Source organism: Amblyomma americanum, chromosome 11 (assembly GCF_052857255.1).
Source record: "Amblyomma americanum isolate KBUSLIRL-KWMA chromosome 11, ASM5285725v1, whole genome shotgun sequence".
Taxonomy (NCBI): domain Eukaryota; kingdom Metazoa; phylum Arthropoda; class Arachnida; order Ixodida; family Ixodidae; genus Amblyomma; species Amblyomma americanum.
Genome location: NC_135507.1, coordinates 107,857,730 through 107,881,082, shown reverse-complemented (window position 1 = coordinate 107,881,082; position 23,353 = coordinate 107,857,730). Strand labels below are relative to the sequence as shown.

At 48.6% G+C, this 23,353-nt stretch overlaps 1 protein-coding gene across 4 annotated transcripts in view; it reads right to left on the bottom strand.

The window, feature by feature from the left end:
* Keap1 (kelch like ECH associated protein 1) overlaps positions 1–23,353 on the bottom strand; it is a 233,001-nt gene that overhangs the window by 58,856 nt on the left and 150,792 nt on the right. For 3 of the 4 annotated variants that reach the window (XM_077643816.1, XM_077643815.1, XM_077643813.1), the window contains 2 exons: positions 7,738–7,899; positions 6,560–6,709 (listed from right to left, as the gene is read on the bottom strand). In XM_077643816.1, the coding sequence (XP_077499942.1) occupies positions 6,560–6,709; positions 7,738–7,899 (312 nt within the window). The remainder of the gene's footprint in view (positions 1–6,559; positions 6,710–7,737; positions 7,900–23,353) is intronic. The other variant, XM_077643817.1, reaches the window with a different exon arrangement.

Here is a 23,353-nt window from a genome sequence, read left to right as displayed (position 1 = left end):
TTCTACACTGGGCGCAGCATTCGTCCTGTCGTACGTGTGTCTTTTTCGTCCCCGTTTTTTCGTGCTGCTTCGTTTTCTCAAGATGGATGATTACCAACTGGCCCAAACTTCGGTGCTTTTGCATAGTATTTCTTCTACACTGGGCGCAGCATTCCTCTTGTCGTACGTGTGTCTTTTCTGTCCCCGTTTTTTCGTGCTGCTTCGTTTTCTCAAGATGGATGATTACCAACTGGCCCAAACTTCGGTGCTTTTGCATAGTATTTCTTCTACACTGGGCGCAGCATTCGTCCTGTCGTACGTGTGTCTTTTTCGTCCCCGTTTTTTCGTGCTGCTTCGTTTTCTCAAGATGGATGATTACCAACTGGCCCAAACTTCGGTGCTTTTGCATAGTATATCTTGTACACTGGGCGCAGCATTCGTTCTGTCGTACGTGTGTCTTTTTCGTCTCCGTTTTTTCGTGCTGCTTCGTTTTCTCAAGATGGATGATTACCAACTGGCCCAAACTTCGGTGCTTTTGCATAGTATTTCTTCTACACTGGGCGCAGCATTCGTCCTGTCGTACGTGTGTCTTTCTCGTCCCCGTTTTTTCGTGCTGCTTCGTTTTCGCAAGATGGATGATTACCAACTGGCCCAAACTTCGGTGCTTTTGCATAGTATTTCTTCTACACTGGGCGCAGCATTCGTTCTGTCGTACGTGTGTCTTTTTCTTCCCCGTTCTTTCGTGCTGCTTCGTTTTCTCAAGATGGATGATTACCAACTGGCCCAAACTTCGGTGCTTTTGCATAGTATTTCTTCTACACTGGGCGCAGCATTCGTCCTGTCGTACGTGTGCCTTTTTCGTCCCCGTTTTTTCGTGCTGCTTCGTTTTCTCAAGATGGATGATTACCAACTGGCCCAAACTTCGGTGCTTTTGCATAGTATTTCTTCTACACTGGGCGCAGCATTCGTCCTGTCGTACGTGTGCCTTTTTCGTCCCCGTTTTTTCGTGCTGCTTCGTTTTCTCAAGATGGATGATTACCAACTGGCCCAAACTTCGGTGCTTTTGCATAGTATATCTTGTACACTGGGCGCAGCATTCGTTCTGTCGTACGTGTGTCTTTTTCGTCTCCGTTTTTTCGTGCTGCTTCGTTTTCTCAAGATGGATGATTACCAACTGGCCCAAACTTCGGTGCTTTTGCATAGTATTTCTTCTACACTGGGCGCAGCATTCGTCCTGTCGTACGTGTGTCTTTCTCGTCCCCGTTTTTTCGTGCTGCTTCGTTTTCGCAAGATGGATGATTACCAACTGGCCCAAACTTCGGTGCTTTTGCATAGTATTTCTTCTACACTGGGCGCAGCATTCGTTCTGTCGTACGTGTGTCTTTTTCTTCCCCGTTCTTTCGTGCTGCTTCGTTTTCTCAAGATGGATGATTACCAACTGGCCCAAACTTCGGTGCTTTTGCATAGTATTTCTTCTACACTGGGCGCAGCATTCGTCCTGTCGTACGTGTGCCTTTTTCGTCCCCGTTTTTTCGTGCTGCTTCGTTTTCTCAAGATGGATGATTACCAACTGGCCCAAACTTCGGTGCTTTTGCATAGTATTTCTTCTACACTGGGCGCAGCATTCGTCCTGTCGTACGTGTGTCTTTTTCGTCCCCGTTTTTTCGTGCTGCTTCGTTTTCTCAAGATGGATGATTACCAACTGGCCCAAACTTCAGTGCTTTTGCATAGTATTTCTTTTACACTGGGCGCAGCATTCGTCCTGTCGTACCTGTGTCTTTTTCGTCCCCGTTTTTTCGTGCTGCTTCGTTTTCTCAAGATGGATGATTACCAACTGGCCCAAACTTCGGTGCTTTTGCATAGTATTTCTTCTACACTGGGCGCAGCATTCGTCCTGTCGTACGCGTGTCTTTTTCGTCCCCGTTTTTTCGTGCTGCTTCGTTTTCTCAAGATGGATGATTACCAACTGGCCCAAACTTCGGTGCTTTTGCATAGTATTTCTTCTACACTGGGCGCAGCATTCGTCCTGTCGTACGTGTGTCTTTTTCGTCCCCGTTTTTTCGTGCTGCTTCATTTTCTCAAGATGGATGATTACCAACTGGCCCAAACTTCGGTGCTTTTGCATAGTATTTCTTCTACACTGGGCGCAGCATTCGTCCTGTCGTACGTGTGTCTTTTTCGTCCCCGTTTTTTCGTGCTGCTTCGTTTTCTCAAGATGGTTGATTACCAACTGGCCCAAACTTCGGTGCTTTTGGATAGTATTGCTTCTCGAAGAGACAAATGGACTGCCGCCTTTTTCTGATTTTACTGACCTTGCGTGACCGACTACCCCGGACCTCCGTTGTAGTACTGCATAGTGACTGCCTGGCGAGGCCACCGTGTATGTAGCCACTTGCTCAGGTTCCATTGGAGTCTTAGTGCAACATCTGGCAAGAGGCAGTGGTCGTGCTAGTTCCCCTCCCCCATACGGACGTGATTCTTGTGTCGTGTTATGTGCGTCCATATTGTTCCAGAGCTCCTTGTCTTGGACTGGGTTGGATTGCCCAGCTTCGCCGCACACAGTTGAGATGCCCTACAATAGTCGTGGGGATATGTATGCGCCTCAGAACTGAGGCTATCCCTTGTCCAGTGCGCGGCACAGTGTGGTGATCAACACATTTACTGAGGCACAGTTTGTGCTTCTCGACCCTACGGCTACTAGAATTCGCCGTTGGAATCGTACCCGTTCCCTACCCTCCTCACCAAAAACTGTCTCGGTAGTTAGGCGCGCGCCCTCTCGGCTGGGACCGAGAACTGGACTGTTGAGGAAGCGGTCAACCTCCCCTCTTTGTTTTTTTCCGAACCCGGACTTCCAGTACTGGCGGCGATGCAGTTGCGGAGTTGGACCTGTCCCGGATCACATTAAACAGTTCCCTTCCAACAGCTTCACCGGATCCACAACAAGCTCATTGTGGGGCCCTTTAAAATGTCACTCATTCGAGTTGGGTGAAAGACCCACTCCGATCGTGCACCTTCTTCGGGTATGGGCGGCGCGTCGACGCGCAAAAAATTGGCGCTCACTTGAGACCCATCCACGGCGGAACGTCGAGCCACGTTCACCGCGGCTTACAGCCGCGACACGCCGCCACGATAAGCTTTTTTATTTGTAGAGATGGCTCGACTGGTGCGCATCTCTTGGCCCATTGTCGGCGACTGCATCGACTTGGCGCACTTTATATCTAGAGAAACCGGTGGACGATCCACGGGCAGTGCTTGTCTCGCCTCGGGACCGGTGTAAGGTCAGTTTGCACCGGAAGTAATCAGGGCTTTACTCTCTCGGACCGGACCCCTAAGCCGTTCATTTGCCCGTCTGCTTTTCCTTCGGAAGCGGCCTCGTTTCCAAGCAAAGACGACGATGAGGCTGTTTACCATGGCTCAACTTCTTGCAGCCATCAAATGCGCCGGGGCAGGATAGACTGTCTATGCTCTTGACCTACTTCATAGGTCGCGGCATAGCACTGGAGCGGCTACTTGAGTCTCTAAACACCATTAGGACCTCATTGCAGATCCCAAGCTTAAAGAAACATGCGGAGGTGGTGCCTAACCCGAAGCCACGAAAGAGTTCAAGGAGTATAAGCAACCGCTGACCATTAGCACTCCCGTCCACACTTTGTAAGCTCCTGGAACGAATGTTCGCGACGTGGCCTTCCTGGAATCTAAAGAGGTCTGATTGGAATCACCTGGTACAGACTGGCTTTCATCTCAACATTGGTAATGTGGACGGCCTGCAACACCTCTTAAGTACGAGCTACAAGGAGTACGGTACTACTAGGAGGCAGATCCCGCAGAATTCTCGCGGCCCTAGGAATGGACGTTCTCAGGGCCTATAAACGTGTCAACCATTCAGCTATTATCAGCATTCTTGAATGGCTTCACTTCTCAGCTCGAGTACCACAGATCTACCGCGGCGGGGCAGAGATGTTAGAGGGACACTGAGGGCAGATTAAACTTGCCCTGTGTCGGGAGATAACCTCGTTCTAATCAGAAAGGCGCTACTCCCCCAGAAAAGAGATGCTATAAGCTAAAAAATGGCGAAAAGTGAAATACAGGTAACACCACCATCGGCCGTTTTTGCAAGCGAACTAGGGTGATGCCGAGACACTTCCTCTTATATCTCAGATCCCTGAGGCGACGTCGCACGTCCATTCACCTGAAGGCAGTAATCACGGAGTCCACTTTCGGTGTTGACATCATGAGTTTGAATCTAGTGGTGTGTAAACTTTAAAATGCAAATTTTATACATGCGTCTTTTGCTGCCGAACTAACGCCAGTACACAGCCAGAAGGTGGCACAGAATCAATTTTTACTGAGCGCAAAAATTTGTTCTGAACATTTCTTTAAATAATCACTGCGTTTAAAATTGGCTTAACTAGGCATCGGCACTGTTAAATACTCGGCGCGGCTTTGCGCTGACGCTTTCGATATGCTCTCGCTCCAGAGCGGCACTCCTAGCACGAAGCTCGTCCAAGGCGGCAGTTCCGGAAGTTGAAGGTTCGCCCTCTACGCGTGGTCGCCGGCACCGCCCTCGCTGTTACCAGGTCTTCGTAGTCTGCCGTTCCTTGGTCTCCGTCCTCCGAAGCACCCTCATCATCACCCATTATACTGCGGCAGCTGCTGCACTATCCGAGCGTGCCGGTTTTTCGCTTTGTTATTTTGTTTCTCTGGCCACCAGCAGTGACAATCTTGACTCAGCTCCCTTTCATCGAGCGCTTCGCTTCCGAGCTGCAGTTTCTCGCACGAAAGTTTTCACGGCTAGCCGAGCAGTTTGAGATTGAGACCTTACTACTTCTATCTCCTCAATAGCGTCCCGTTATTTTCTTCTTTTCTTGTCTTCTTTCTCCTTTTGCCGCCGTTCTTATTTTTTCATTATTCTTTCTGTTTTAGCTCTTTAAATCTCTCTATCTGCAACAGTGTCTATCTATTTACTCCCCTACTTCTTTCCCTATTCCTCCCATCGCTGCCACTCCGCTCGTTATCTCATCCTTCTCTCCTGGCCGCTTCGATAGGAGACCTTGGACGGGCTTCATCAACGCCACGACTTGGGATCAGCTCCGTATATCGGTTCACGCAGTAAAAGAGAAGTAGTACAACCAAAGATTCTGAGAAATATCACCGCTAGCTGGTCTCTTAAAAGGGCTCTAATGAAGTTTCGGTATGCCTGAGATGTTAAAGGACGCCACTTCAAGAATACTTTCCAGCAAAAATTTGTTTAATGCACTTTGTAGAAGCTGAGCTATCTGCAGTCAGAATTTGAACTTCAGGGTCTTCGCGCCTTTCCCTCTCCTCTCGTCACTTTTCGCACTCTGGAAGGTCGGCGCTCCTCCTCCGGCCTCACCTCCGGGGGCGCAGCTTCCTGACCCGTCGCGCCCACGGTAGCTGTCTGACGTCTGACAGAAAATAACCAATAGCCGTCTCTCAACTTGTATACGCAGCTGCGAGCGACGAAGGAGGGTGCGAGGATGAAAAAGTCGCCGGAAAGAGTTCGCCATCTTTCATGCGTGATTGTGGGTTCTGTGCTACATGTGCAAGTGCATTACTCGGCTCAGATGTTCATGACAACACAATGCAGTCAGTGAGCGAGTTGATGTGCTCTGCTCAGAAGCTGTTTCAGAGCCCCTTTAAAGCCGCCTCAAATTGAACGGATGCTCAAACGAGTCGCAAACATATAAAAAGGAGCCCTGAAATGATTTTGACGAGCATATTTTAGTGAAATAGATCAGTATAGGTAGCATTTGTGGTTATTCGAGTCAAATTTCGAAGCTTTGCGTGGACCCTATAGTTTTCTATTCATTTTTAAAAATCGCTGCTCGTAGTAGCTCGCTACCGATTACGGCAACACATCTCACTGCGTGCCCCTTCCCCGAAGACGTCAGTGAGCAGACGGGGCGAGCTTCAAGGCTGGCTCTTCTGCCCACTGACGTCATCGGGGTAGGCGATGCGCGGTGAAGTGGTTTGGTTTATGGAGTTTAACGTCCCAAATCGACTCAGGCTATGAGGGACGCCGTAGTGAAAAGCTCCGGAAATTTCGGTGCATTGCCCTAATCGGTTGCGAGGTACTACGAGCTGTGATTTTTAAAATTTTTAAAATATAGGGTCCACGCAGAGCTTTCAAATTTCAGTGTTCAACTGCAGTTATAATTCTCAATCAACGTATGCCAACCATATGTTGTTGCTTATGGCTGATAAAGAATGCAAAAAACGGGTGGCCGAACCATGAACTCACTCTACAGGTCTATTAATCTGTGCTCAGTGGAGCACGATTTACACTTTTTTTGTTTTACTGCCTGTGAACGGTTTATGATTTTCAGTGTGCAAGATATAGAGAAACGCATTCTCAAATTGCTTTGAAGCCCCTATGAGCTGAACTAAATTCACTCAGAAGCAGGCTAACACCGAAGCTGATCGCTTGAAAGCCGGTGCGGCTGACGGAAGACAACGAACCGGAGAAATACTTGCCAGGCCGACAAAATACGTGCGTACAAAGCTCCAGGTGAGGGAGGGGGCTTCCCTTTTTAAATATGGCGTATAGAACACCACTCACGGCGGCGAAGTTCTGGTCGATGAAGTCGTTGACCTTGATGTAGAGCTTGGTGCACCCGTGCTGCAGTGCGAAGTCACTGATGCCGATGCAGTTGCTGGGGTCCAGCTGCTTCTCGAGGAAATTGCAGCACGCCTCGATGATGTGGTTCACCTGCGACGACAGGCGTTTTTACTGCGCCAGCTGCAGTGACCACTCACGGGATGTCACGGTCGTAGTCCGCATGAAATGGACGACCAATGAGTCTGTGTCTCATTTAAACCTCTAATCCACGTGACACAGCCTCCTGCCAGCGCTTCGAACACTGTAGTTATGACACGAAAAAATAAATGTTATACTTGAGCACAAATCGATACCTTGAAAGCCCAGGTTTTGATACATCGGCTATGCAGATAGCGGTTCATGTAACATTGTGCGCACGTTTCGCTCACTTGAGCGTTAACGAGGACCTCTCTAATGGTGTACTCTAGTTGCAGATCCGGCGAACGTTTTCTTGCTTCCCGAAACCGAACATCGTGTTCCAATGGGCGATTGGGATTCAGATCACGAATTCTGATTGAACCACCACCAGCACGGTGTCTAGTCTCTCTAGATAACTTGCTCCTTCGCCTACCCGGAGAGCTTCCCCGGATCGCCGAGTGGATTACCATACGCCATTTCTTACGTCGTGGTACCTAGGTTGGTAGCGATGAAGTTCCATCGACGTCGCATCCGTTGGCCGTGGGATATGCCAGTCGGCCACGCTGCCGAACCACCGCCAGACCGCCTCTAGCTTACCGCCGCCTCTGTTAGCTTGCATTGTTTTGGTTCTCCTCCATCCGTAGCTTCAATACGGTTTTGTGAGCCACCCTTGGCTATTCCAAACGTAGCGAGAGCTCCAGTCGATAGAAGAAGCCGACTAGCACAAACTTCTACCGCATTCGTAAGATACTCGTTGGCAGGCAAATGCGAGTGCTCCAAGACTCTCAGTACGAATCGGCGCGGGCTGTGGCTGGCTCGCATTAAGTGCGACGATTTGGACCCCGACAACCACAATTTGTGTGCGGAGCGCATTTTGTGACAGGTATGAGGCTGGTGCCGTAAACTAAATGTTCGAGAAAACGTGGGAAGCAAGGACAACGCCCTAAAGTGAATGTTGCTGTTTTTGACTGACGCCATCCGATTTGTTTAACAAAACGAACCCAGATTGGGTCCCGCGTCGTTGCATCTTGGCCGGTTCGCATCGCCACGACCGCAGCAAGCAACGACGGCAGAGAAAGCGGCTTGCCGAGGCCGAGCTTTTCGTCTCGTAGGTGCATCGCAAATAGGCTTCTCAGCCACCTGGTGGAGAAATCCTTGTGTGCCTGCAATGATTTCAAGGCTTTCATTTCTTCCAACATCACAAAGCTGGGAGAGTACATGACATCCCCGTAGGTCACTTCAGGGAACACATCAACGCCCATCGTCATGTCGACTCCCGGTTTCAGCGTATGCCGGCCCATATCGTTACAAATTTTCACTCTGTCTGCGTAGCGTACGCGCGCCGATCGAATAATTTCATAGTAGCTCATTCCTCTGTGGAGTAGGCATCGCGCCCGAAAGGACAAGAAAATAATCCAAAGCGTCCCAGGAGCGGTTAGGTGTCACTGGGCGGACGGGCGGGGACGGCCTAATGATTCGGCAGTAAGGCCGCCAGCGCTTGGTGGGAGCGGAAGTGACGTCACGTGCAAGTTATCTATACCTATTATTTCGTTGCATTTATAGCTAAGTTCGGTACGTTGAGCGTCAAGTTTTCTTTCAAATGCAGAAATTCATTCTTGGACTCCAGCTCGCAGCTTTCGAGTCTGCAAAAACGCGATTATATTTCAACGTGAACCTTTACTGTGGCTTTTGAAAATGAACCTATTTGGTAAAAAAACCGGCATGATAGGCGTTTTTAATTGCTGTTTGGGGAAAGAAAATGTCGCAGTATCTGTCTCATATATCAGCGGACACCTGAACCGCGCCGTATGTGAAGGGATAAAGGAGGGAGTGAAAGAAGAAAGAGGGGCCGTAGCGGAGGTCTTCGGGAATATATCGACCACCTGGGGATCTTTAACGTGCACTGACATCGCACAGCACACGGGCGCCTTGGCGTTTTGCCTTCATAAAAACGCAGCCGCCGCGGTCGGGTTTGAACCAGGGAACTCCGGATCAGTAGCCGAGCGCCTTAACCACTGAGCCACCGAGGCAGGCACTTTTGAAACATGTTTGAAGCCGAACTCAGTAAGTGACAGGGCATGGTGCTGCCGTCTTTTGAACGTATACCGAATGCTGAAGGGCCATGTTAGGCACTGCTCAAAAGATCGCAGAGGTGCCCTGCGGCGGTTAGTGTTCCTGTATATGCTCCCGCAGGGAGCAGAGTTGCGCGAAGGTCCGCCATTTTGTCCCAAGCTTTGCGGGAAAGCAGCTCCTCGAGCGCTCAGGCGCTGGGATCCTGACGGGGCTGGTGTTGTAGAGCAGTTCGCTTTTTTTAAAAGCTTAGAAATGGCGCCAGGTTGCAGGCATCCTTTTTTTCTTTTTACTGTCTCAGTGCTCAGGGATCTATTTATTTATTCAAAATACCACCAAAGGCCCTCATTTGAGGGTATTACATGGGGGGGGGGGGAGGGAGTAAGTACAAAGCATTGTTATAAGGTTAAAGATATTGCACTAAAATAAAATAGAAATCACAAAATATTAATCATAAATAGGCATTCACAGAAAGGGTCGCAACAATGCACATAACAGCAAAATTTGAGCATAAATAACAGCACCGCTAGAAAAAGACAACACTGGAAAAGGTGCGCTGAAGTACAAAAAAAATATAAAATAAAAAGAAGACAAGGCGGAAGAAAAGAACGCTCAAAAAATACCTTTTTAATTGTTGAAACATGAGTGCATAAGATGTTGGAATTTATTTAGATCAGATTCAGTGGCAATTTCTGATGGCAAAGCGTTCCATTCGGTTATTGTGCGTGGTAAAAAAGAATAGGCATAATGGAATGACTGGCAGTTAATGCGTTTAACTTTGTAAGGATGATCGCGACGTGGAAAGATACTAAGCCCATCATACTTCGTTCAAAAAAACGCCGGAAAAATAATCTGATTTGCCGAAAATATCACACAGCATGACAGAAAGATCGCGGAATGACAGCGATAGCTCGCAGTAAAGACATTAATGGCGCAGAAATGCTTGGAAATGAAAAACCTGCGTGAGTTGTGCGATGAAGAGAAGTTTGGTAATGCATCTCCCTGCAAAACCACATTGAAATACATTATTCTATAGGGTTGCGACCACCGATGTTGCACGAAGCTTGTGAAACCACGCTGCATACGATGTGAATGCGGGCAGTCTAAAACAATGCATTTTGCAAGCAAGTAAATCTAACCAACCAAAGGCACAGATATCGCAAACTCGCGCGCTTATCTTTCACAAAATATACGTACCATTTGTCGCTCTGACTTCTAGCCCTCCACTGCATTATTCCTATGCCATGGTCATCTTTTCAAGCCAAACACACACGTGCCGTACTTCTTTAACATCCGAAAGTTAGAGAAGCCTGCCTTAAGTCACTGCAGCTGAATTGTGGTATAAGGGTTTCCAAGGATCTCGAAAAGTGATGTTTATCTCTTTCTGGTGCTGTTATTTGCTCGTTTTTTCCTGAGCCCTATTGCGTTTTCTCTTGACCTACTTGAATTATATGTAACTTCTCTGCATTCTGAAATATCCTTGTTTTGGACTGCTCCATGCTTTTACTCAAGGAAAAAGCTTATCTGAATATCCAATTTTGCTTTCAAGTATTTCATTTTATTTTTGTTCCCATCCCCTCCAGTGTTAACATCCTTGTAAGTGCAACCGTAAAGGTATTCTTAACAAATAAAATAGTTAAATAGCCTAGGCAAAGCTTGTTCCCTGCGTAAAAAGCTTTGCCGCTTTCGGTACGGTTCTTGCAGTTTGGCGCACTGCACCCTGTCATAGTTGGAGGCTGCCGTCACTGCACACTATCAAAATATATATAACTGGAGCGCATGGAAAAGGCGGGTACACACCGCAGCCGACCGCACCGGACGCGTCCGATCATGATGGCAGCCGAGAGGGTACTGGGGATAGCGAGGAACCGGCGTAGCGCCTGGAAAGTCTGCTCCTCCACTTCAAAATGGAACAAACGTCGTCAGCAGAATCACGTGACGGCCGCTCGGCGAATGGCATCAAGAGCGGCGCGAGGAAAGCAGTCGCGCAACTCTGCTCCCTGCGGGAGCATATACAGACAGACTAGCGGCAGTTAGCGGCGGTTAAACTTCCTTGATAATATCAGGAGAATTGAGCGGCGGTTAAACCCCTCAATGAAGCAAACCAAAGGAAAAGCTTTGAACTCTCCGGCTTCCCTCCTCTCCTAGCGCGCCGCCGGATAACCGAGCCTCCCATTGGCCGAGATACTGCGGTCATGTGTTAGCGCGCGTTTTCGCTCCGCAGGAGACGCCGGGGCCATTTTCGCGGGTAGAAATCGAGCTTTGTTTTCATTTTGTTTGAGTTCTGACGGGAAGCGTTTCTCGACCTTTGACAGAGTTTACGCGATGCGGCGACGTCGAGCTTTGTTGCGTTTACGGGTGCAACAACCGAGGAGGCAATGGGAAAAAGTTTTCGTCATTCTGTCCGGAAAAAGCAATGCAGTTCGCCGAAAGGCCTGGCTTCGTAAGATGGGTCAGAAAACATTGGTGATGTGCTGGACCCGCGTCTTTATGATGTGTCTGGCCGTTCTTCAGGTGTCGTGTTTGTTTTGTTTTTTTAGGAGGACTTGGTGTGAAGCGCGAGCGACTGTACTCTTAATGCCGTTTGGCATGGTTGTAGATGTATTCGTTCGCGGGCTACGAAAGCCGTGCTTCTCATTGTCTTAGCTCCGCCGCTCGCGCTGATGGCTCTGCTAGGCTCTGCAGGTGTAGCTTTGATGTCGCGGGCATTACGTGGCGTATTGTTTTGGTTGTATAGTCAGACTAGTTCGCGGGCTGGACTCAAAACTTGCGGTGAATGTTGTTTACACATGAAAATGATTTCCATTTCCAGCTGGAAAATTTTTTAAGGTTTCATAATCCAGCTGGAAATGTTTCTATTAGAAACATTTCCAGTTCAATATTCCAGCTGTAAATGAAAATTATCCGGCTGCAGGAATAACGCGGAGAACATGTTTCTCAGCTGGAAGTTCCACGCCAGAAACAACACCTAAACCAGCTGGAAGGCTATAATTTCTAGCTGTAACTTATTTTTCAGGTTTTTAGCCGTCGGGGTTGCTGAGTGGTTACGGCGCTCGGCTGCTGGCCCGAAAGACGCGGGTTCGATCCCGGCCGCGGCGGTCGAATTTCGATGGAGGCGAAATTCTAGAGGCCCGTGTGCTGTGCGATGTCAGTGCACGTTAAAGAACCCCAGGTGGTCGAAATTTCCGGAGTCCTTCACTACGGCGTCCCTCATAGCCTGAGTCTCTTTGGGACGTTAAACCCCCATAAACCAGAAACCATTTTTCACAGGTCTTGTTGAAGGAAAAGACTGCCTTTCACCAACAGCTTTGATTACTTCAGAGTACAACGAGGCCTAATGGCAATTTGCTCCTTTCTTTTGCTGTCGAATGTCCTCTGCCGAAAACGGATGCCATCAACAGATGCACGAAACACTCATTCATCGATAACACAGCCACATTGTCAGCGAGCAGAACTTGACGACGAAAAGAACAACACGGAAAAGCGAGCGCACGCCGCAACAACCGGACTCTCGAACACCGGCCATATTTGATGTTTACTTCAGTTACAGTGTTCTCGAAGGTGTAGTGGCAAAAGCGTCGCGCTCCCCGTGAGGCTTTAGAAGTGGTTGCCGATGGGTGGCGCTGGCGTAGACTCCTGGAGCAGAAGCGAGCGCGCACACGCTGCGCGCGGTGCGTGGCTAAGGGGGGCCGATCGGAGAGTCGCGCTGTTTGTTGTGGCATTATTGCGTAAGTATCCCCTTTTTTATGCATCACCGCTTGGCTGCTGATGTAAAGGCACAAAAGAAATGACTGAGGCTTTTAGAAGGAAATCAGGGAGTTGCAAGCGCGTTTAATTTCGGGAAAAAAGGCCAACTGCTTACCTCTGTTCTTCCAAGATTTCAGTTTTCTTATTTTCAGGAAGCTCAGGCTGAATGTGTTCCCGACGAAATGGGATAGTAATTGCTATGGGTCCGGAGATGACCTCGACGGTTTCACTTCACGGCACTCGTTATAATAACAACACATTGCAATATTAATTTGTCCATATTCTTCCTTTATTTGTTTCTGTGCAATATAAATGCACAGGCGTGTTGAGCCTGGTTTTTTACAGTGGCGGAACAAGAACAATTAATAGCCGGATATAATATAGTTGCATGACATCACAGCACTGAACAAGTTGATTGCAGCTAGTTGGGAAAGACGAAAATGACTTTAGTGAAAATGTACAACTAACACGCTTCTCGATCAGACACGACCATTTTGCAAATCTATGCAGCTGATGCTTTCTGTGCATCAGAACTGCACTCCAAACGCAAAGGAATGCCTACATATATTCAGACGTGAAAGCAATGTGCTCACTACAAAACTTAATTGAACAAGCACGAGAAAAGAAATCTTGAAAACAGAATACCTTTCCGCAATAAAAGATTACAGACATGTATATTTACAGCAACATTAAATAATCGAATCTTAAATACAATAAAAATGCACGCATGAGAAATCGTATTACAAAAGCACGAACAGATGTATTATATATAGAGTCCTATACATGTTAAATAGTTACATACTGTGAAAACCTAAAAGAAAACACTTTGAAAATAATGACATTCATATGAAAAATATATACGAAACGAAATAAAAATGTCGTAGAAAGTGCGACTTACGTGGTGCGACTAAGTTTAAGATATTTCGCGGCTTCGCGCTTCTGCACACTGGCACGGTTCAGCGACTTCACAAAAAAGTGCGAGCTTGTTGTCACATAAAATGCCATTATCTCAACACTCAGTAATTCAGAGTGATCAGGACAGCCAATATTCTCTTTGTGCTTGCAACGAAAAAGTGCGATAATATCTATCACACTTTCGTGGTGAAGCTCCTGCGTGCTGAAACAGCTTGTGAAAAGATTCTCCAGCTTTTCCAGAAACATAAAAAGAAAACCGGACGGATATAAAAGGCCTCCTTTGTCCTTTAGGCGTGTAAAATGTGATGCGCGAAGGTTTCGTATGTCAGTTTCGTCAGCAAGCAGGAGCTTTCTGCATGCATCACATGGTGATTTAGCCAAGAAATTTCGTGCTACATATCCAGCAATATAAAAAATAAGACGCTGATCACTTCTTGCGGATAGACATGCCATGTGGCCGGAAGCTGGATCTTTCAGTTCTTTTACAGCAAGCTCACCACTGCACAGATCACCATCAGCAATCAATTTATCAATGAGTGATTGCTTGGTGTTTTTTTCACCTGGGACAGCATCAGCACTAAGTAAAGAATCCAAAACACCTGGCTCTGCGTTGCCATGAGAAACTGACTTGACAAGGATATAAAAGCTTAGGCACGACACAGTTATTAAAACCTGCTCTGGGGTTGGGTGCGTGCTGCAACTTGACGACTGCCTGGCAATGCCAAACAAGTTCTCCACTGGATCCTGGCTGAGTCTTGACGTCATAATGAATTTATACCCAACGCTACGTACCAGGTAGTCCATCAGGGACAGTGTGCTGCCGATAGTGACCCTAGGTCCAACTGCTGTAGAGTTGGACAAGAAACCACCACGCTGAAAATGTGTCTGAGTTTATTACAAAGCACTAGCATGGTCGAATAAAAAACAAGGAGAAGCCCGCTATTCCACAGAACATGCGATGCAAAACACGCCTTGTTCCAGCGAATAGAAGACAGCACGGGAGAGACACAACACGGACACACTGACGAGTGCTGGCTTTCAACTGAGCATTTATTTCCAAGTAGCGAAGCAGGAGGAACGGGGAAGGCTAGAAAAAAACAAAAGATTGTACAAACAAGACGAACTCACCACAATTTGAAAGCTGATAAAAAATTCGAGGGGCAAAAGCACTGAAGTACGGGATATCTCCCTGCTGCATTCCTCTTCACGCCTCATTCTCTTGTCCCTGTTCCACTTCTCGGTTCATTCTTTTTCCTCTTCTTCACACCCTTTCTTTCTTGTTCTACCGCCGCTTTCTCGCTGTTCCTATGTAATTTCGCAACCTTTCCCCCGCTTCATTCCACCAATCTTCTTCCCCTTCGCCCCTCTGCTACCCCTCACTTCTGTTTGTCAACGTTTGCATTCGTTGGCCGCCGAGCTTACTATGCACTGCACTTTCTCTGTCCCATACGCTTTTTCACTCTCTGTGCCTTTGGGCAGCAATGTTTCCTCAGGGTGTCTCGTTCAGCGTGCGTGCTCGCAGGTGGCTTTTAATGGAGCGGGGCCATATGTCTGAGGGGCGCTCTCCGAGTTTTGTTGTCTTTTTGTACATTCTTGCGTCCCCCAAGGAATATTCTTATCTGCTGTTCTTACCGCAACTACTCCAAGCAGCCGAAATCGCCACTTTTTTCCAACGGCAACGCTAAAACCCGCTCAATACAGCGACGCGGCGAAGCAGACGGCTCGCTTTTCTTCTCCAGTATTCGACGGCAGCGCCCAGAGCGGCCGACCGCTTTTTTTTTTATTCAGCTCCTCCCGCCGAAACCCGCTTCGCTCTTGCCACTACAACCTTCTAGAACACTGTAATTCAGTGCGCTCGCGATCGGCATTGCCTAGTTTTGGCTAAGTACTATTATTGTAAACAAACGTCGTGGAGCAAAATCAATCGTTTGCATTGGCTGAGGCTCGTTTTTTTGTCGTTTTTGTTGCGCAAATTCGCCCTTTGTAATTAAGGAGAAGGTAAAGGCCGATTTCAATAATGAATGCTATCAACACTCGATGCTGAGGTCCATGTCGCGCATGAGGAAAATCGGCGACATGGGCTTCAGCATCGGTTGGTAGCTGTGGCTGTGTAGCTGTCTGTCGAGCAAGCACGGGACAAATTCGCCATTTTTTTTACAAATTTCAGCTGGATTTGTTACTTCCATTTTCCACCAGGATTTCGTATTTTCCTGCTAGAAAAATTCCAGCTCGGAAAGTTCCAGCTAGGAAATGCAGTATCCAGCTTGAAAAGTTTCTAGCTGGAATTCCAAGTTTTCCAGATGGAAAAATTCCGGCTGGAATTCGTTGTTTTCCAGCTGGAAAAGAGCTTTTCCAGCTGGAAATGGAACATCCATTTTCTTCTGTATATGCATACGCGCGAGCTCCGCCGTACACGCTGCTCGCGGTGCAGGTGTAGCTTTCATGTTGCTCGCATCGCTGAACGTAGGTGTTTTGTTGCAGTTGGACTTCTCCACTCACGAACTCGATACTAAAGAGGCGGTTCTCGCTGTTTGAGCAACGCTGCTCATGCTTCTCGTGGTAGAGGTTTAGCTTTCATGTTGCTCGCATCGCTGAACGTAGGTGTTTTGTTGAAGTTGGACAACTCCGCTCACGAACTCGATACTAAAGAGGCGGTTCTCGCTCTTTGAGCGACGTTGCTCATGCTTCTCGTGGTACAGGTTTAGCTTTCATGTTGCTCGCATCGCTAAACGAAGGTGTATTGTTGCAGTTGGACAACTCCGCTCACGAACTCGATACTAAAGAGGCGGTTCTCGCTCTTTGAGCGACGTTGCTCATGCTTCTCGTGGTACAGGTTTAGCTTTCATGTTGCTCGCATCGCTAAACGAAGGTGTATTGTTGCAGTTGGACAACTCCGCTCACGAACTCGATACTAAAGAGGCGGTTCTCGCTCTTTGAGCGACGTTGCTCATGCTTCTCGTGGTACAGGTTTAGCTTTCATGTTGCTCGCATCGCTAAACGAAGGTGTATTGTTGCAGTTGGACTTCTCCGCTCACGAACTCGATACTAAAGAGGCGGTTCTCGCTGTTTGAGCAACGCTGCTCATGCTTCTCGTGGTAGAGGTTTAGCTTTCATGTTGCTCGCATCGCTGAACGTAGGTGTTTTGCTGCAGTTGGACACCTCCGCTCAAGAACTCGATACTAAAGAGGCGGTTCTCGCTGTTTGAGCGATGCTGCTCATGCTTCTCGTGGTACAGGTTTAGCTTTCATGTTGCTCGCATCGCTGAACGTAGGTGTTTTGCTGCAGTTGAACACCTCCGCTCACGAACTCGATACTAAAGAGGCGGTTCTCGCTGTTTGAGCGACGTTGTTCATGCGTCTCGTGGTACAGGTTTAGCTTTCATGTTGCGCACATCGCTGAACGTAAGTGTTTTGCTGCAGTTGGACACCTCCGCTCACGAACGCGATACTAAAGAGGCGGTTCTCACTGTTTGAGCGACGCTGCTCATGCTTCTCTTGGTACAGGTTTAGCTTTCATGTTGCTCGCATCGCTGAACGTAGGTGTTTTGCTGCAGTTGGACACCTCCGCTCAAGAACTCGATACTAAAGAGGCGGTTCTCGCTGTTTGAGCGACGTTGTTCATGCGTCTCATGGTACAGGTTTAGCTTTCATGTTGCGCACATCGCTGAACGTAGGTGTTTTGCTGCAGTTGAACACCCCCGCTCACGAACTCGATATTAAAGAGGCGGTTCTCGCTGTTTGAGCGACGTTGTTCATGCGTCTCGTGGTACAGGTTTAGCTTTCATGTTGCGCACATCGCTGAACGTAGGTGCTTTGTTGCAGCTGGACACCTCCGCTCACGAACTCGATACTAAAGAGGCGGTTTTCGCTGTTTGAGCGACGCTGCTCGTGCTTCTCGTGGTACAGGTTTAGATTTCATGTAGCTCGCATCGCTAAACGTAGGTGTATTGTTGCAGTTTGACAACTCCGCTCAAGAACTCGATACTAAAGAGGCGGTTCTCGCTGTTTGAGCGACGCTGCTCATGCTTCTCGTGGTACAGGTTTAGCTTTCATGTTGCGCGCACCGCTGAACCTAGGTGTTTTGCTACAGTTGGACACCTCCGCTCACGAACTCGATACTAAAGAGGCGGTTGTCGCTGTTTGAGCGACGCTGCTCATGCTTCTCGTGGTACAGCTTTAGCTTTCATGTTGCTCGCATCGTTGAACGTAGGTGTTTTGTTGCAGTTGGAGACCTCCGCTCACGAACTCGATAATAAAAAGGCGGTTCTCGCTGTTTGAGCGACGCTGCTCAAGCTTCTCGTGGTACAGCTTTAGCTTTCATGTTGCTCGCATCGCTGAACGTAGGTGTTTTCTTGCAGCTGGACACCTCCGCTCACGAACTCGATACTAAAGAGGCGGTTTTCGCTGTTTGAGCGACGCTGCTCGTGCTTCTCGTGGTACAGGTTTAGATTTCATGTAGCTCGCATCGCTAAACGTAGGTGTATTGTTGCAGTTGGACTTCTCCGCTCACGAACTCGATACTAAAGAGGCGGTTCTCGCTGTTTGAGCGACGCTGCTCATGCTTCTCGTGGTACAGGGTTAGCTTTCATGTTGCTCGCATCGCTGAACGTAGGTGTTTTGCTGCAGTTGGACACCTCCGCTCAAGAACTCGATACTAAAGAGGCGGTTCTCGCTGTTTGAGCGATGCTGCTCATGCTTCTCGTGGTACAGGTTTAGCTTTCATGTTGCTCGCATCGCTGAACGTAGGTGTTTTGCTGCAGTTGAACACCTCCACTCACGAACTCGATACTAAAGAGGCGGTTCTCGCTGTTTGAGCGACGTTGTTCATGCGTCTCGTGGTACAGGTTTAGCTTTCATGTTGCGCACATCGCTGAACGTAAGTGTTTTGCTGCAGTTGGACACCTCCGCTCACGAACGCGATACTAAAGAGGCGGTTCTCACTGTTTGAGCGACGCTGCTCATGCTTCTCTTGGTACAGGTTTAGCTTTCATGTTGCTCGCATCGCTGAACGTAGGTGTTTTGCTGCAGTTGGACACCTCCGCTCAAGAACTCGATACTAAAGAGGCGGTTCTCGCTGTTTGAGCGACGTTGTTCATGCGTCTCATGGTACAGGTTTAGCTTTCATGTTGCGCACATCGCTGAACGTAGGTGTTTTGCTGCAGTTGAACACCCCCGCTCACGAACTCGATATTAAAGAGGCGGTTCTCGCTGTTTGAGCGACGTTGTTCATGCGTCTCGTGGTACAGGTTTAGCTTTCATGTTGCGCACATCGCTGAACGTAGGTGCTTTGTTGCAGCTGGACACCTCCGCTCACGAACTCGATACTAAAGAGGCGGTTTTCGCTGTTTGAGCGACGCTGCTCGTGCTTCTCGTGGTACAGGTTTAGATTTCATGTAGCTCGCATCGCTAAACGTAGGTGTATTGTTGCAGTTGGACAACTCCGCTCAAGAACTCGATACTAAAGAGGCGGTTCTCGCTGTTTGAGCGACGCTGCTCATGCTTCTCGTGGTACAGGTTTAGCTTTCATGTTGCGCGCACCGCTGAACCTAGGTGTTTTGCTACAGTTGGACACCTCCGCTCACGAACTCGATACTAAAGAGGCGGTTGTCGCTGTTTGAGCGACGCTGCTCATGCTTCTCGTGGTACAGCTTTAGCTTTCATGTTGCTCGCATCGTTGAACGTAGGTGTTTTGTTGCAGTTGGAGACCTCCGCTCACGAACTCGATAATAAAAAGGCGGTTCTCGCTGTTTGAGCGACGCTGCTCAAGCTTCTCGTGGTACAGCTTTAGCTTTCATGTTGCTCGCATCGCTGAACGTAGGTGTTTTCTTGCAGTTGGACACCTCCGCTCACGAACTCGATACTAAACAGGCGTTTCTCGCTGCTTGAGCGACGCTGCTCATGCTTATAGTAGTACAGGTTTAGCATTCATGTTGCTCGCATCGCTGAACGTAGGTGTTTTGTTGAAGTTGGACACCTCCGCTCAAGAACTCGATACTAAAGAGGCGCTTCTCTCTGTTTCAGCGACGCTGCTCATGCTTCTCGTGGTACAGGTTTTACTTTTCATGTTGCTCGCATCGCTAAACGTAGGTGTATTGTTGCAGTTGGACAACTCCGCTCACGAACTCGATACTAAAGAGGCGGTTCTCGCTGTTTGAGCGATGCTGCTCAGGCTTCTCGTGGTACAGGTTTATATTTCATGTTGCTCGCATCGTTGAATGTAGGTGTTTTGTTGCAGTAGGACAACTCCGCTCACAAACTCGATACTAAAGAGGCGGTTCTCACTATTTCAGCGACGTTGCTCATGCATCTCGTGGTACAGGTTTAGCTATCATGTTGCGCACATCGCTGAACGTAGGTGTTTTGCTGCAGTTGGACACCTCCGCTCAAGAACTCGATACAAAAGAGGCGGTTCTTGCTCTTCGAGCGACGCTGCTCATGCTTCTCGTGGCACAGGCTTAGCTTTCATGTTGCGCGCACCGCTGAACGTAGGTGTTTTGCTGCAGTTGGACACCTCCGCTCACGAACTCGATACTAAAGAGGCGGTTCTCACTGTTTGAGCGACGCTGCTCATGCTTCTCGTGGCACATGTTTAGCTTTCATGTTGTGCGCACCGATGAGCGTAGGTGTTTTGCTGGAGTTGGACGCCTCAGCTCACGAACTCGATACGAAAGAGGCGGTTCTCGCTGTTTCAGCGACGCTGCTCATGCTTCTCGTGGTACAGGTATAGCTTTCATGTTGCTCGAATCGCTGAACGTAGGTGTTTTGTTGCACTTGGACTTCTCCGCTCACGAACTCGATACTAAAGAGGCGGTTGTCGTTGTTTGAGCGACGCTGCACATGCTTCTCGTGGTTGAACTTTAGATTTCATGTTGCTCGCATCGCTGAACGTAGGCGTTTTGTTAGAGTTGGACACCTCCGCAAACGAACTCGATACTAAAGAGGCGGTTCTCGCACTTTGAGCGACGCTGCTCGTACTTCTCGTGGTACAGGTTTAGCTTTCATGTTGTGCGCACCGCTGAACGTATGTGTTTTGTTCCAGTTGGACTCCTCCGCTCACGAACTCTATACTAAAGAGGCGCTTCTCGCTGTTCGAGCGACGGTGTTCATGCGTCTCGTGGTACAGGTTTAGCTTTCATGTTGTGCACATCGCTGAACGTAGGTGTTTTGTTGCAGTTGGACTTCGCTCACGAACTCGATACTAAAGAGGGGGTACTCGCTGTTTGAGCGACGCAGCTCATGCCTCTCGTGGTACATGTTTAGCTTCCATATTGCTCGTATCGCTGAACGTAGGTGTTTTGTTGCATTTGGACACCTCCGCTCACGAACTCGATACTAAAGAGGCGGTTCTCGCTGTTTGAACGACGCTGCTCATGCTTCTCGTGGTACAGGTTTAGCTTTCATGTTGCGCGCAACGCTGAACCTAGGTGTTTTGCTACAGTTGGACACTTCCGCTCACGAACTCGATACTAAAGAGGCGGTTGTCGCTGTTTGAGCGACGCTGCTCATGCTTCTCGTGGTACAGCTTTAGCTTTCATGTTGCTCGCATCGTTGAACGTAGGTGTTTTGTTGCAGTTGGAGACCTCCGCTCACGAACTCGATACTAAAGAGGCGGTTCTCGCTGTTTGAGCGACGCTGCTCATGCTTCTTGTGGTACAGCTTTAGCTTTCATGTTGCTCGCATCGTTGAACGTAGGTGTTTTGTTGCAGTTGGAGACCTCCGCTCACGAACTCGATACTAAAGAGGCGGTTCTCGCTGTTTGAGCGACGCTGCTCACGCTTCTCGTGGTACAGCTTTAGCTTTCATGTTGCTCGCATCGTTGAACGTAGGTGTTTTGTTGCAGTTGGAGACCTCCGCTCACGAACTCGATACTAAAGAGGCGGTTGTCGCTGTTTGAGCGACGCTGCTCATGCTTCTCGTGGTACAGCTTTAGCTTTCATGTTGCTCGCATCGTTGAACGTAGGTGTTTTGTTGCAGTTGGAGACCTCCGCTCACGAACTCGATACTAAAGAGGCGGTTGTCGCTGTTTGAGCGACGCTGCTCACGCTTCTCGTGGTACAGCTTTAGCTTTCATGTTGCTCGCATCGCTGAACGTAGGTGTTTTGTTGCAGTTGGAGACCTCCGCTCACGAACTCGATACTAAAGAGGCGGTTGTCGCTGTTCGAGCGACGCTGCTCATGCTTCTCGTGGTACAGCTTTAGCTTTCATGTTGCTCGCATCGTTGAACGTAGGTGTTTTCTTGCAGTTGGAGACCTCCGCTCACGAACTCGATACTAAAGAGGCGGTTCTCGCTGTTTGAGCGACGCTGCTCACGCTTCTCGGGGTACAGCTTTAGATTTCATGTTGCTCGCATCGCTGAACGTAGGTGCTTTCTTGCAGTTGGACACCTCCGCTCACGAACTCGATACTGAACAGGCGGTTCTCGCTATTTGAGCGACGTTGCTCATGCATCTCGTGGTACAGGTTTAGCTATCATGTTGCGCACATCGCGGAACGTAGGTGTTTTGCTGCAGTTGGACACCTCCGCTCAAGAACTCGATACAAAAGAGGCGGTTCTCGCTGTTCGAGCGACGCTGCTCATGCTTCTCGTGGCACAGGCTTAGCTTTCATGTTGCTCGCATCGCTGAACGCAGGTGTTTTTTTGCAGTTGGACACCTCAGCTCACGAACTCGATACTAAAGAGGCGGTTCTCGCTGTTTGAGCGACGTTGTTCATGCGTCTCGTGGTACAGGTTTAGCTTTCATGTTGCGCACATCGCTGAACGTAGGTGTTTTGCTGCAGTTGAACACCTCCGCTCACGAACTCGATACTAAAGAGGCAGTTCTCGCTGTTTGAGCGACGTTGTTCATGTGTCTCGTGGTACAGGTTTAGATTTCATGTTGCGCACATCGCTGAACGTAGGTGTTTTGCTGCAGTTGGACACCTCCGCTCACGAACTCGATACCAAAGAGGCGGTTCTCGCTCTTTGAGCGACGTTGCTCATGTTTCTCGTGGTACAGGTTTAGCTTTCATTTTGCTCGCATCGCTAAACGTAGGTGTATTGTTGCAGTTGGACAACTCCGCTCACGAACTCGATACTAAAGAGGCGGTTCTCGCTGTTTGAGCGACGCTGCTCATGCTTCTCGTGGTAGAGGTATAGCTTTCATGTTGCTCGAATCGCTGAACGTAGGTGTTTTGTTGCACTTGGACACCTCCGCTCACGAACTCGATACTAAAGAGGAGGTTCTCGCTGTTTGAGCGACGTTGTTCATGCGTCTCGTGGTACAGGTTTAGCTTTCATGTTGCGCACATCGCTGAACGTAGGTGTTTTGCTGCAGTTGAACACCTCCGCTCACGAACTCGATACTAAAGAGGCGGTTCTCGCTGTTTGAGCGACGTTGTTCATGCGTCTCGTGGTACAGGTTTAGCTTTCATGTTGCGCACATCGCTGAACGTAGGTGTTTTGATGCAGTTGGACACCTCCGCTCACAAACTCGATACTAAAGAGGCGGTTCTCGCTATTTGAGTGACGTTGCTCATGCATCTCGTGGTACAGCTTTAGCTTTCATGTTGCTCGCATCGTTGAACGTAGGTGTTTTGTTGCAGTTGGAGACCTCCGCTCACGAACTCGATACTAAAGAGGCAGTTGTCGCTGTTTGAGCGACGCTGCTCATGCTTCTCGTGGTACAGCTTTAGCTTTCATGTTGATCGCATCGTTGAACGTAGGTGTTTTGTTGCAGTTGGAGACCTCCGCTCACGAACTCGATACTAAAGAGGCGGTTCTCGCTGTTTGAGCGACGCTGCTCACGCTTCTCGTGGTACAGCTTTAGCTTTCATGTTGCTCGCATCGCTGAACGTAGGTGTTTTCTTGCAGTTGGACACCTCCGCTCACGAACTCGATACTGAACAG